The sequence below is a fragment of the Homalodisca vitripennis genome, chromosome 6, assembly GCF_021130785.1.
Source record: "Homalodisca vitripennis isolate AUS2020 chromosome 6, UT_GWSS_2.1, whole genome shotgun sequence".
NCBI lineage: Eukaryota > Metazoa > Arthropoda > Insecta > Hemiptera > Cicadellidae > Homalodisca > Homalodisca vitripennis.
In genome coordinates this window covers 117164326-117177076 of record NC_060212.1, presented here as the reverse complement: position 1 = coordinate 117177076, position 12751 = coordinate 117164326, and the positions used below count along the sequence as shown (strand labels likewise).

The window sequence follows — 12751 nt, the reverse complement described above, 5'->3', positions numbered from 1 at the left end:
TATTCCTAGAATGTAGATTGTTGTAAAACCGTATTTTTGTGGAGGAATAAAAACTCATTATTTCATTATTTCAAACTACTGATCAAGGAGTTTACAATAATAAAATATTTTCTAAAATTTTAATGTAAACAAATATTTCTGCCTCTTTAATGAACTTCAGCTGAAAGTGTTAACGGCTGTTAAGTATCAGTTCACTTTGTTTTATGTGTCGTAGCGTAGTCTGTCAGATCCAATATAAAACACTCTAAAATCAACAACAGTTTAGAAATAAAAATTGACAAAATAAACAATTTAAATTGGACCGAATTGTAAATCTAAACCATTCTCGAATCCACCTGAAGACACACAACAAATATCATTAAAATCAGTCCAGCCGTTGAGGAGGAGTTCAATGACAAACATACGCACACAAGAAATATATATAAAGATAAAGCTTCATGCTTATTATTTCAAGTCTATAGGTCATTTTGTTTTTGATATATCATGTGAACAGACAGACAGGTATATTGACAAAAAGATAAAAATTAAATCTTATATTTCAATAATTATTGAAAACTTGAAAATAAACTGGTATTTCTGCAGCATGAATAGATCTCACTAAAACATTTGAATGTATTTATGTGGACATGGACATGATTTTAAAACTTTGCCAAACAAATGGCCTGAAAAATTCATTTTTTAAATTAAATGTGGCTATCTAAACTTTAAGTTTTGTACATATTTGTGATTATAATGATTTAAGTGCATATTAAATGTGTAAACATGAATGAGAAGATGAAATCTGTACAACCTGTAATCAATTCAGTAGTATAAAATAATCACTCATATGAAACTGAACATGTATTGTGTTTAATCTTTTCAAAAACTTCAAAGTTCAAAAATTAGAAACATACAAAATACGTGTGTGATTTTATAAGAAATTCTTGGTTTTATTTACTGACCATAAGAAAGGTATTTCGAAAAAAATATTTTTTTATATTGGATGCAAACAGTGGAGAGCTGAACATATTATAAAGAAATAGTTCTGGTAATATTAGCAATACAGCCAAAAAATATGACTTTTGTTTAGGTATAAAATCTCACGCACATATATACATTAAGTGTTATACATTTGTAATTTGCGTGAAATTTATGAAACGAATAACTCAAATTAATAATTCGGATTTTATAACTTGCACGTTATAACATTTGGGAGGGAGAGGTACCAAATCAGCTAGGGTCGGTCGGGGTAAAATGGGTACAAAAACATGCTCTTTTTAACTTTAAGGGCCTTTTAAAAAGTTTCTTGAAATAATTACAAAATAATTACAGGTTCCAGCTTATCATTGTGACCTCTTAGAATAGTTTTAATATGTAATAAAAGTTAATAAACTATTTAGTATAAAAGTAATTATTTTTTTTATAGTATACCTATTTTACCCCCATGGTTTGGGGGAAAAAACGGGTATAGTAATGTTTTCATAGTAAAACACACAATAATTACAAGTGCTGTACTTATTTTACCCAGTATTTGTGTAAAGTAGGCACAGTAAAAAATAACTAATGAAATATTTTGGTCACAAAAAATTATTATTACTAAAAATATCAGTTAGACAAGTAATTTATTTAAAAAATTAAAACATAGAAACAGTTCGTTGAGAGGGGCACTTCACACAAACTTGAAAAATCTTCCATTATAATCTGGTACAGAAAAAACATTAGAAATTTGTCCTAAATCAACCCACTCAATGTCTTCTTTATCAGGAAAAAATGTAACGCTCTCCTTCACCTTTGCATTTTGTCAAAAACTTTACGGAATAACGCTCCTTGTTGCGAAGATCTTGTGCAGTAATTTTGTCCCTGTACTCCTTCACAACCGTGCCACATTCACTTTGGTAGTTTATACCTACCCATGATCCTACAGTGGGTTCAGTAGGTTTTACGTTTTTAGGTAGGCTGCTTTCATCGTCACTTTCTGCCGTATCAAATAAGCGTTTAGTAGCTCTAGGTTTTTTTTGCGGCTTTGCTTGGACCAATCCAGCTCTTGTTTTATTGTTTTTCCTAAGGCTGTAATGGGTTTAGGCCTATTAGTTTTACTTTTTATTTTCTCTTTTCTGGCATCTTCTTCTTCTTTCAGTCTGTCCATTACTTCATTTGTTGTCATTATTCTTCCACAACTTCCTTGACTCGTCGCCTTTTTGTCTTAGTTTTTCTTCAATATTTTCAATGCATCTTTTACACTTGATGACTGTTCAGGTTGACAATGTACTTAAAATTGCTTCTCTCAGTTTCTTCATTGGTGAAGGAGAAATTTCAGTAGGCCTGCTACAAACTTGATGGGCCGGGTAAATCTTGTACAGGATAGCTTAAACTTTAATCCAGTGGGTTTCTGGTCGGCCAATGGGTGCCTCCTCTGCGATGTCTTTGGTGTTTCGATGGAGTTTTGCTTAGGTTGTGCTCCACTTTGTAAGTCCATTGGCCTAGTTGGTTGTACTGAAACAATCCTTTTTTCTAAAACAGACTTATTCACAGGATAGATCCCAGAGCCCTTAAAACCACCAATAATGTTCTCAGATTTGAATGAAGTCGATACCAGTTTACTTAGAAGGACTTGAAAAACAGCCTTGTCAACATTTTTAAAGCCGCGATTCACGAACAACCAGTTCTTCAAAATTTCTCTCCACCGCACTTTTCATAGGAGCAAATACCCCAACATCCAATGGCTGAAGTGCATGGGATGTATTTGGGGGCAAACACAGAAATAATAATGTTCATTGTCTCTTTGCCACTCGGGTTACGTTATAGGTCAAGTGACTTCCATGTCCGTCAAACAAGACAAGAACTGGTTTTTCAAGATTTTTTGTCTGATTTGCAACAAAATTAATGAGCCATTTCTCAAAAAATGAAATCTTGCATCCAGCCAGACTGTGTGACTCCATAGAGTGCACCTGGCGGTCCCTCCTTGAACCCAAGTACTTTGCAAATCTCCCTGTCCTTTAAAAACAACACAAGGTGGGTAGCGTTCAACCGGATGCACTGGCTACAAAAAAAGAACACTGTATTGCAGTCTGCCCAGCTCCTCCTGATCTTGAATAGGACACTTTTGCACTTTTAGGGACAAAGACCTTACCCTTAGTGGGATCTGTGCCTAGGCCAGTTTCGTCCAAGTTGAAAATACGTTTCTGGGTGATTTTTCTAACCCATTTTCCACAAGAACTTGCTCATAAATTTTAAAAAAACTCATCTACCACAAACTGAGACAGTCCTTCAGCCCTTGCTTTTTGTTAATATTTCGGGTTTCCGTTTTGATAGTTCATGTGCCCACCTTTTTTCAAACCCTCTTAAAAAGTCATACCCTGGCATATCGTCCTGAATGGCGTCTTTCTACCCACTGATTTTTACATAGCTACACACCATATATTGCAAGTCTTTTCTATCTAGTGGATAACCACATTTTGCTGCATACAATAAAGCCTCCACAATATAGTTCTCCTCTTCTTTTTGATAGCACTGTTGCCTTTCCAGAACCAGGAGTTTTTAGGAGGATTTTCACTCCACCGCCGAAGGGTTTCATAAGGAATGTTATATTTTCTTGCTGCAGCATATACTGAGCTTCCATTGTCAACTTCCTTTACTGCTTCCTTCAAAGAATCTTCATCATATTTTTGGGTTTTTTTCTTTATGTATGTGCGTGGCATGATCTAAAACAAAAAAGTGAGGTTAGTTTTCAGTTTTTTAAAATATTATACCCTATTTTACCCCATGTTAACAAAATTATGAATAGCATAAAACCTATTAAACTTTAAAACATTAAACAAGTTAAAAGTTAAAGTATATATGTGTAATGTATACATACCTGAATTTGAAACTTCTATTTGATTAGGTTAACTTTTAACAATGTCATCAGTTAGGTTGTCTTGGTTACACTGACTCCTGTGAACATATGTTTTTTTTCATTTTAAGAAGCTACCAGCAGTTTAGCCAACTCACTTTCAGTATAATATCATATAAGATGATGTTATACATTTATGGTATTTTTTTTTTCTGATCCAAAACATCAATAACTCAAGTTTTTATAATATAAAATAATGTTTATACCCGTTTCACCCCAGTATACCCCATTTTAACCCCGACCGACCCTATCTGTTAATGAACATTATCTGTAAAAAGGACTCATTAATTATTTTAGCCTGAATTCTTTTCAGTTAATTGATTTAAAATTGTCAAGTATATTGCTTTTTAATTTATATTTTTCCTCTTATTGTATGCTACCTTTGTTTATTTAATTTACATAATTAAAATATAAAAACAAATAATCATAAGAATTGTTATGAAATTTTTGGAAATTCTAGGCATAATATTATGATTTGATTCTATAATCTATTTATTTCCATTACAATACATTAAACGTGTTTTTAATACTTGATTGTCAAAAGATTTTTGGTATTTTATGTTCAGACCGCCTCTCCCATTGGTTCACCAACTCAAATCTCCTCTTTTTCCATTACCCCATGGCAACCCTAGCTTAGGTCCACCATTTACAGTTTTATCAGCTAAACTGCTACCTATCTGTTTCCTTTTGAGAACTAGATCAGCTACAGGGATAACAAGTTTATCTTAGCTTCACTCTGCTCTCATCTCTTTTTCAAGATGATATTGTCAAGTCTTAATAACCAAGCTGTCTTCTTATAATTCTTTAATCAATAACAAAAACTGAATGTAAGTCAATGAGTGTAGAATTTGCGAGACAATTTATTATGAAACTCTCACAACACAAAATAGTTGGATTAAACTGTACAGTACACATCAGGAGTTTTACTAGTTTGTAAATAATTTTAAAGTATCAGCTGTTTTTTTAAAATGATCAGATCAGTAGTTGCAGTGCTATTCTAATCATGACAGGAGAGGAATATGGTAAAAAGGAAATAGCGCTTTGGTGTCTGCCAGCCATTGAGAAGCCAGTGTTAGCATTACACAACAAGCAATTTGTGTAATTAGCTTGTTAAAATATTATCTATGCTATTCACATACTAAACTGAAAGTGATTTTACTTAGTTCTTACTTATGTTTTATCCACAGGATCAGGACTTTCTAATTTCTCTTTAATAGTAATTTGTTAATTTCTTTTTATTTTTATATTTTAAAGTAGCAGAAAAGTGAGGAATTTCTTGTGTTTGGTATTTTGTATCACCTTATCATTATTTTCTGCTATTTCATATTTTTCTGTTCTATCAATCCTAAATTGATTTTGTGTGGATTTAAAATTAACAAGAAAGTTTTTCCACCATTTTGTTGCACTTTACACATTAAACCACTTCTCCTTCTAGTTGTCATTCCTCTTTCATTTCCTCTATGACCAGCAGAGCAGTTTCTAATGTGTGTGTCACCATACACACTACTGTAGTCTCTGATAGGAAATATTTTAAACAATCTCAGAGAAGAGCAGTGGCAAACATTAAAATTTCAATTCTCAACATTGATGAGATGTTACTGTCGTGTGTGAACAGATTTTACATTAACTCCTGCAACAGCTACTCGCTGGCTTGTGACAATATTCGTGATTACAGATTGCTCAAGCTCATATTGTGCAACAGCAGTTGCGCAACTTCTCGCACAACTTTACTCGCCAGTGTAAACACAGCTTTAGGTCTGCGCAATGATATGCTGTAAATCTAATTTCGTTAACATTTCTTAAATCTATTTTTTTTCTATGTTATATATTGTGTATTTAAGCAATACAGTGTCACAGTGTCTTTTTCTTAAACCTTTTGGTTATCTTTTTATCATGTCTTGCTACACATTGCTACATAAGGCAATATAGAAATGCTTTTAAAACAATTAGAATAATCATTTATAAATATAATGATTAATTGTTTTTGATTTTTTGGGGCAATACATAATTTAAATTTGCAGTTAATCACTAACTACTTTCTTATTGGCAATATCCGTTTTTAAAGAAGTGAGTCCGCATCCATAAGAAGTCATTTATAAAAAATATGATCTGTTATAATTTTTAAGGTTTTTATTACTTATTTTACATACTATAGATAAAAACACACTAAAAAAATGTTTAAATATTCAAACCATTTTAATTCTATAATAGATTTTAAAACTTTAATAGAACAATTTTACATTCGCTATACCATGCTTTGTTGGAATTGGTTTTTATATGTGATACAGTTGATCTCTCTAAATTCCATGGTCTCGTATGGTATCGTGTTAGATAAGCTATTGTTGTTAATGCAAAATAAAGTATGTTGTTAGGTCTGTAAGTTATGATGAAGATAAGAATCAAATAAGTTATATGATAGAAAGAAATACTTTAAGTTTCAACAAGACTAGTTGAAATAGGTAGATTTTTATGAACATTTTAATTTGAAAAATTTTTAGAATGTGCAGCATTATCTGAAGGTATCATGGTGTTTTCTAAGCATAACACAGCTACGTTTGTGAAAGATTCAATGTGAAAGTTGAGTTCAGCTCTAGCTCACCTTCCGCTTAGTGCAGTGTGTGAAATGTCACACTGTGGAAGACCTAACTTCTGGAATCTGGTGTTCCGTCCAGCTGAAGGTATCGGCAAGACCAAAATAGTAGAGTACTCTGGCAATACTACTTACTACTTGCCATGGTTTTAGTATCCTAGATCTCACCGGCACCACAAGGGTACTCAGGTTGAGGGCCAAATAAGTGTTGGATTACAGGGGCTGCACCAAGTGGAGGGTGGTATGGATCTAAACTCAACAATACATATCATGGTGTGATGTTTACATAAACTCTTAGGAAATTGTGTAGTGATTCTTTACAGTGCATTAATTAATATGCAAGTAATGTATCAATACTATTTATATAATTGAAGAAGAGACAATAAGTAGCTACAACAAAATATGTAATGTAATGTACCAGTAAATTTCAGACAGTTGAGGTGATAATGTTTCATCTGACTTGCTAACCATACCTAAAACTAGATAATTTATATTCTTGAATGTTTGTTGCAGAAGTGTGAAGGCATACTGTCTCCAGAATACAGGAAGTTCAGCGTTGATCCTCAAATAACATCATTTGAGGTTCTCCAAAGTATTTTAGCCAAAGCTTTTGATATTAAAGGGTAAGTAATATTATTAGCACTATAACGAGCAAAACCTAAAATCTGAATGTAGTAGAACCAATGAAATCTTAGTGTGTTGTTCCCTTTAGGCTCTGTGTGGTTACCGGTGTTTTAACTTTATTTAAATGCCTGCAAATGCCATTTTCATTTCTTATTATTGGCAAATTTTAATAGGGTTTAAGATCACTCTGAATTATTATTTTTAAAAGCTAATTGTGTTCAATATCCTAGTAGATGTTGAATACTTAACAAATATAATTGATATATGTTTATGATTCCATTAGCCCTTAAAAATTCAATAACAAACAAATTGGGATGTGTCTATGTAAAAAACTAGTTAAGCTGAAGAAATCAAATTTGTCACATAGGTAATACATAAGGTTGTCCTTATTTAATACACAAGAAGAAAATATAAAAACTAATGTATTATTTTGGTAATATTTATAAATGCACAATTTGCCATAGAAAAAACTTTTATTTGAAACAAAAACATACAAGACATGAAATAAAACTTTACAAAAGTGGAAGTTACAAATTAAACTACAATTAGTGACAATGTTACACTGGCCTAACTTGTAGTCCATTCAGTAAAAAAATTGGTAAACAAGTAATCTTGCACAAAATTTATAGTAACGCAACTTCTCTATAACAATCTCGTGCAAAAAACTCGTGAAATTTGAGGAATACTAAGTGAGAGTTATGTTATAGTGAATCAGCGGTCTTCTTCAATCTTCTCATCGACTTTAGAGACAATTTCATTGGTCTCAATGCTTTGCGGTCCACTTCGGTTGTCATCATGCACATTAGTTCAGCCATTTTTAAATCTAATGTGCCACTGACAACACTCCACCTTCAGTAATCACATTTTTCCCATAAACTTCACAGAATTGGTGATAAATCTCAATTTTTTTATTGTGCTTAGTAAAAAAAAACCGTATTAGTTTACTGACAGCATTTCACAACTCGTGGGGGTTTTCAATTGCATCACACATTTAAAAATACTATTGTAAAACAACAAGAAGCAACAGTAACCTCTCACTAGCATGGCTGGATAGCCACTGAATGGAGAAATGCCCTGACACCAAAATGGCCACAATAGTCCCGCCCCTAGTGGCCACAGAGTGAACCATTGTATTTGCAGAAGTGCATCCAACTATATCTGTTATTATTTTCTTATATGTTATTTACTTTCCTACTTTTAGTTAGACAACGTTCTCAGTGAGACCAGATCACTTATAAACAATAAAATGTTTAAAGGAGGTTTTTAGGAGTAATTATTTCTATGACGCTTGAGAATTAGAGGGTATTTTGTTTTTGTTCCAGGGATTTCACTGTGAGATACAAAGTGTGTGATGATTATGGACAAGAAACATACCTCTCATTGTTGTCTGATTGGGACTTGGATGCAGCTTTTCTCAGGTAAACCCCTTTTCTACTTTGTACAATGTGTTTGTATGGTGTTGTATAATATTTGCCATATCCAGTTGAGTAGGTTTGAGTTTTTAATATATAGTAGAGGACTCTTTGATAACAGTGGAAATAGTTCAGGGTATTCCTATGTCAAATAAACAATCTGAATAGCTTATCCAATAACCATTGGACCTAACGTCTGATTTAACAGCCCCCTCTCATTGGTGGACACATCACGTGGTCCCGTCTGTCTGTCCACCATCCAGGAGCATCGTTTAGACGCCCGAGCAGTCAGCCGTACCGTTGAAGCTGTTGTGGAGATATAGTCCAGTCGTGGTCACTCACAAAGTCTCTCACTTTGGTTTCTCTTTGGCCTCTATACCCTCTTTTCTCGTAATTGTTAAAAGTTGTATCGTCGGTACCACCGGATATGAGACATAGTTCAGTTGTGGTCGCTCATCCCTTTTTTCTCGGTTTTAGTAGAAGGTTCGCCCCGGGTTCCAATGCTCTTTATGAACGCGGTTGCCAAAATAGTTCCGTGCTGAACTCTCTTTGTGTGCGATGAACAGATGGTTTCTCTCTAAACTTGTTTCTATCCCGATACCAGTGACTAATCTCAATGAAAACAGAAAGTGACCTGTTCTTCTGTGGATCTCACTGCAGCCCAGAAAGCACTGGACGAGCTGGAAGTCTCCCCTCTGATGAAGAGAGCCAAGAATCTATATAAACATTGGCGAGTTGCCATACATCCTGATTATGCGCACCCTTTCTGTCTTATGTTTTACCAGTCCTTCCATCTCCGGATGTAATTGTTTCCATTGTAATTTTGTTTGTGCTCTCTCAAACTTATTATTTTGGCCTCTAAATCGGATTCTTTGTATCTCTTTCTCATACATTATGGTTATTGTGTGATTAACCAGAATTAGGACAAATATAAGTTGATATAACTAAGAAAAGTAAGACACCTGATCACTTATTTATTGTTTAAAATATAAAATTTGTCATATACGGCAAGCATTGAATATTTATATCAGAGTGAAATATTTAAATCATGTATTGAAAAATTGCAGGATAGTGAAATACTTGGAAGTAGACAGTCAAGGAGCTGAGGGTGACAGAATATTATTGTCTCAACTGTACAACCTAATTAGCTGCTTATAATCGTCCGTATCTCTACTTAATGGCTTGTACCTGTATCAGACTTGGCCTTAAAAGAACTACTCTGCTGAAAACTCATAGAATCCATCAAGTTGTTCAATATATGTGCTGAAGAAGAACTGCAAATAAAGATAATTAGTTTGGGGAAAATTACTCAAGGGGAGTTATGGTTTAGCTATTATACAACAACTACAAAAAAATCACATTTAACGATTTTTATGAAAATGCAAAAAGGAGTTCCTGTGAGAAAAGGGTTTTTATCTCTAATCTTAATTTGAAGGGAAAAATAAGCAGAATGCAAGTCAGGGAGTTATCGACTTCAAGCTAAACAGCAATACTTCTTACACATCAGGCAAAAGTAAGGCAAACTGTTGTAATGGATGATGTTAATTATAATTGATTGACTGCAAATAGTGACAATATCCTATTTGAGGATAACTATCAACATTTGACATCAAGCGGCTTCACCTTCCAGCCACAAGAATAACAAGTATCTCTGTAACATCAATTGCCTGCATCTGCACTAATTTACCTGAGGACAATATAAGTTTTACTATTGTACAATGTGAAATATTTAACACAGGGCAACTTTGCAAGGTGCAGTAGGAAGGGAGGAAAGTCGATAAACAGTGTAGCATATTCAAGAGGAATTTCAGTAAATTAATGAAATTTAGATCATTTTAAAATGGAACTTGGAGCTAAAATGTGTATACAATGTCCCAAATGTTAAAAGAAGCATATAACAGTCATATCAAGCTATTATTATTAGAGCATACGTGTCCTCTCTCAAAATCAGAGCCATGAAGCAAGCCAAAACTTAAGTTCCAATATGGTCCTGAGGTAAACACAGTAAATGATGAATTTCTCACCTGCTTAGACAGATATGAACTGACAGGAAATGAACTTGCTAAGGACATAATGAAACCGAAAAAGAAAGCTTATGACTAAAGACTACAAGAGCTTAGACAAGCAGCTGCAAATGAACACAAACCAACTCTGACAACAAATCTAAGGCGCTCAGGCACATCATCTACTCAGATAAGCAACAGAGAAAGTTCGATGATTTGTTTTCACAAAAAACAGTATTCATTCAAAAAGAAACTTTTCAAACTTTATTTTACCCATTATTCATAGGAATAATGTAATTAAATAAATTATACATCTTGTAAGGAAACATTACTGTAGCGAAACATACAGTAATAATATCTATACATATAAAAATGAATGTATGTATATCCTTTATAGCATCGTACACTATTTGACCGGTCATTATGAAAATTTGTATGTATGCCTATTTTTTCACGGAGAAGGTTTACATGCTATGCCCATTGATGTAACTCGCCACCAGGCCGTGCTGCAAAAGATAAAAGTTTGAAAAGTGTCTGCACATTATAAACTGCAATTACAAAACAGTTATGTATATTAAATAGCCAAAATTATTTGAAGGCACTAAGTTATGATGTATATTTGTATTTTTTAAAATACAAATTTTATTAAGCTTTAAATTTCTGGTTGAACTTAAAGCTTGAGTGTTTGACCACTTTATAATAAAGTACATGTACATGTGCAATGGCTAAAATATATACTTTTGACAGATTATCTTGATCTTGGTAACCAGGTAAACTCTACATTGGTGTTGAAAATATAATTCACTTGAACCAGAAGTGGTCATATACGGGCAAAGCTTACGAAAAGCGTGCAAAACCACGGGAAACAGCTAGTATTATTTAAAAAGACAAAATCTGTTAATGCTTGACTCAGAAAAATTGAATTTTTTTTTAAAGATTTTACGACAAGGAACATTTCAAACTAAGCATAAATTATGTAAAAATTGTATATGATGCCTTTTTTCAACAAACATTGTATAGGTCTAAATTTAGATTTTTAATCTTTATCCGTTCTATTGAACCCAGCAGAGTTCTACTACTCTTTTGTTCCAGCTCATCCGAGCCGCATTTGTACTTACGGGTTGAGATGAAACCCTTCTCAGAGAGCAAGGAGTATGAGGAGTGGGTGGAATCTCCTGTTCCTGAACCTCTTCCTAGCGAGAGCCGGCAGGCCCGGATACAGGGGCTCATAATGAACCAGGTACAAGCAGCTTGTATGTACAACTGACCTCTGTATCCCCTTGGAATTCTTGTAAAGGTGTTCAAATCAGGCAAGCAATACAGCTGTGTCCTGAATTTCTGTGGCCCACATAGATCTGTCGTGGTTGCCATCGTTTTTTGGGCTGTTAACTATACTTTATAACAGTTAACTTTTGCTAATAATCATGATGTAGCTCATTCAAACCTCACACTCCACCTTCGTTCTTATACAGTCTGTTTGCGCTCGTAATGCCCTTTAATGAACTTTGACAGAGCTTACCAAGGCATACTAAAAATTACATCACAGGTAGTAACGACTTTCAAGTTTTGAATTCCACAGGTTGTAAAACCATATACAGGGTGTCAATTAAGTCTGGAACCTCTTTTTTAATTTTTAAACCACAATATAAAACATTACCAAAGTTCACATGTGCTTACTGGTGATAGTAACGCACATATATGCCCAATTACCGACTAGATAATCCCTTTGGGGGACGGTCCACAAGGAGTCAGACAAAATTCTTAAATAGCAGCATAGGTCAAGTTTGGTATCAAATTAAAGGTCTTACTTAGCAGAGTACAATGCCGCAAATTGGAATTAAAAAGGTGGATTTATTCAGTAGTTATAGCTATTTGAATTTTAAAACAATTGAACAATGTAAATTATAAAGTATTACAAGTAAACACCAATTTTTAAGTACTTGTGATCAAAGTAAGTGTTCAAAATGTTCCCCTACCATCGTCTGGCAATGTCCTAGGCGGTTGTAAAAGCCATCCACTGCATTTTGAAGGTAGTCAGGAGGAATATCTTGAGCTTCTTGGACTATGAGATGTCTTAGGTGCGCCAAATCTCAAGGCTTAGTACGATAAACTTTATCTTTGAGGTATCCCCAAAGAAAAAAATCCAGCGGAGATAAATCAGGAGAACGAGCAGGCCACTCTACTGCACCACGTCTTCCAATCCATCTGTGAAGGAATATTGTATCCAAGTATTCTCTAACAAGGAGAGCAA

At 33.8% G+C, this 12751-nt stretch overlaps 1 protein-coding gene across 1 annotated transcript in view; it reads left to right on the top strand.

Annotated features, from left to right (window-relative positions):
• LOC124364792 (TBC1 domain family member 25) overlaps window positions 1-12751 on the top strand; it is a 36712-nt gene that overhangs the window by 5880 nt on the left and 18081 nt on the right. The window contains 3 exon segments of the mRNA XM_046820544.1: window positions 6975-7084; window positions 8408-8503; window positions 11593-11740. Coding sequence (XP_046676500.1) covers window positions 6975-7084; window positions 8408-8503; window positions 11593-11740 — 354 coding nt within the window.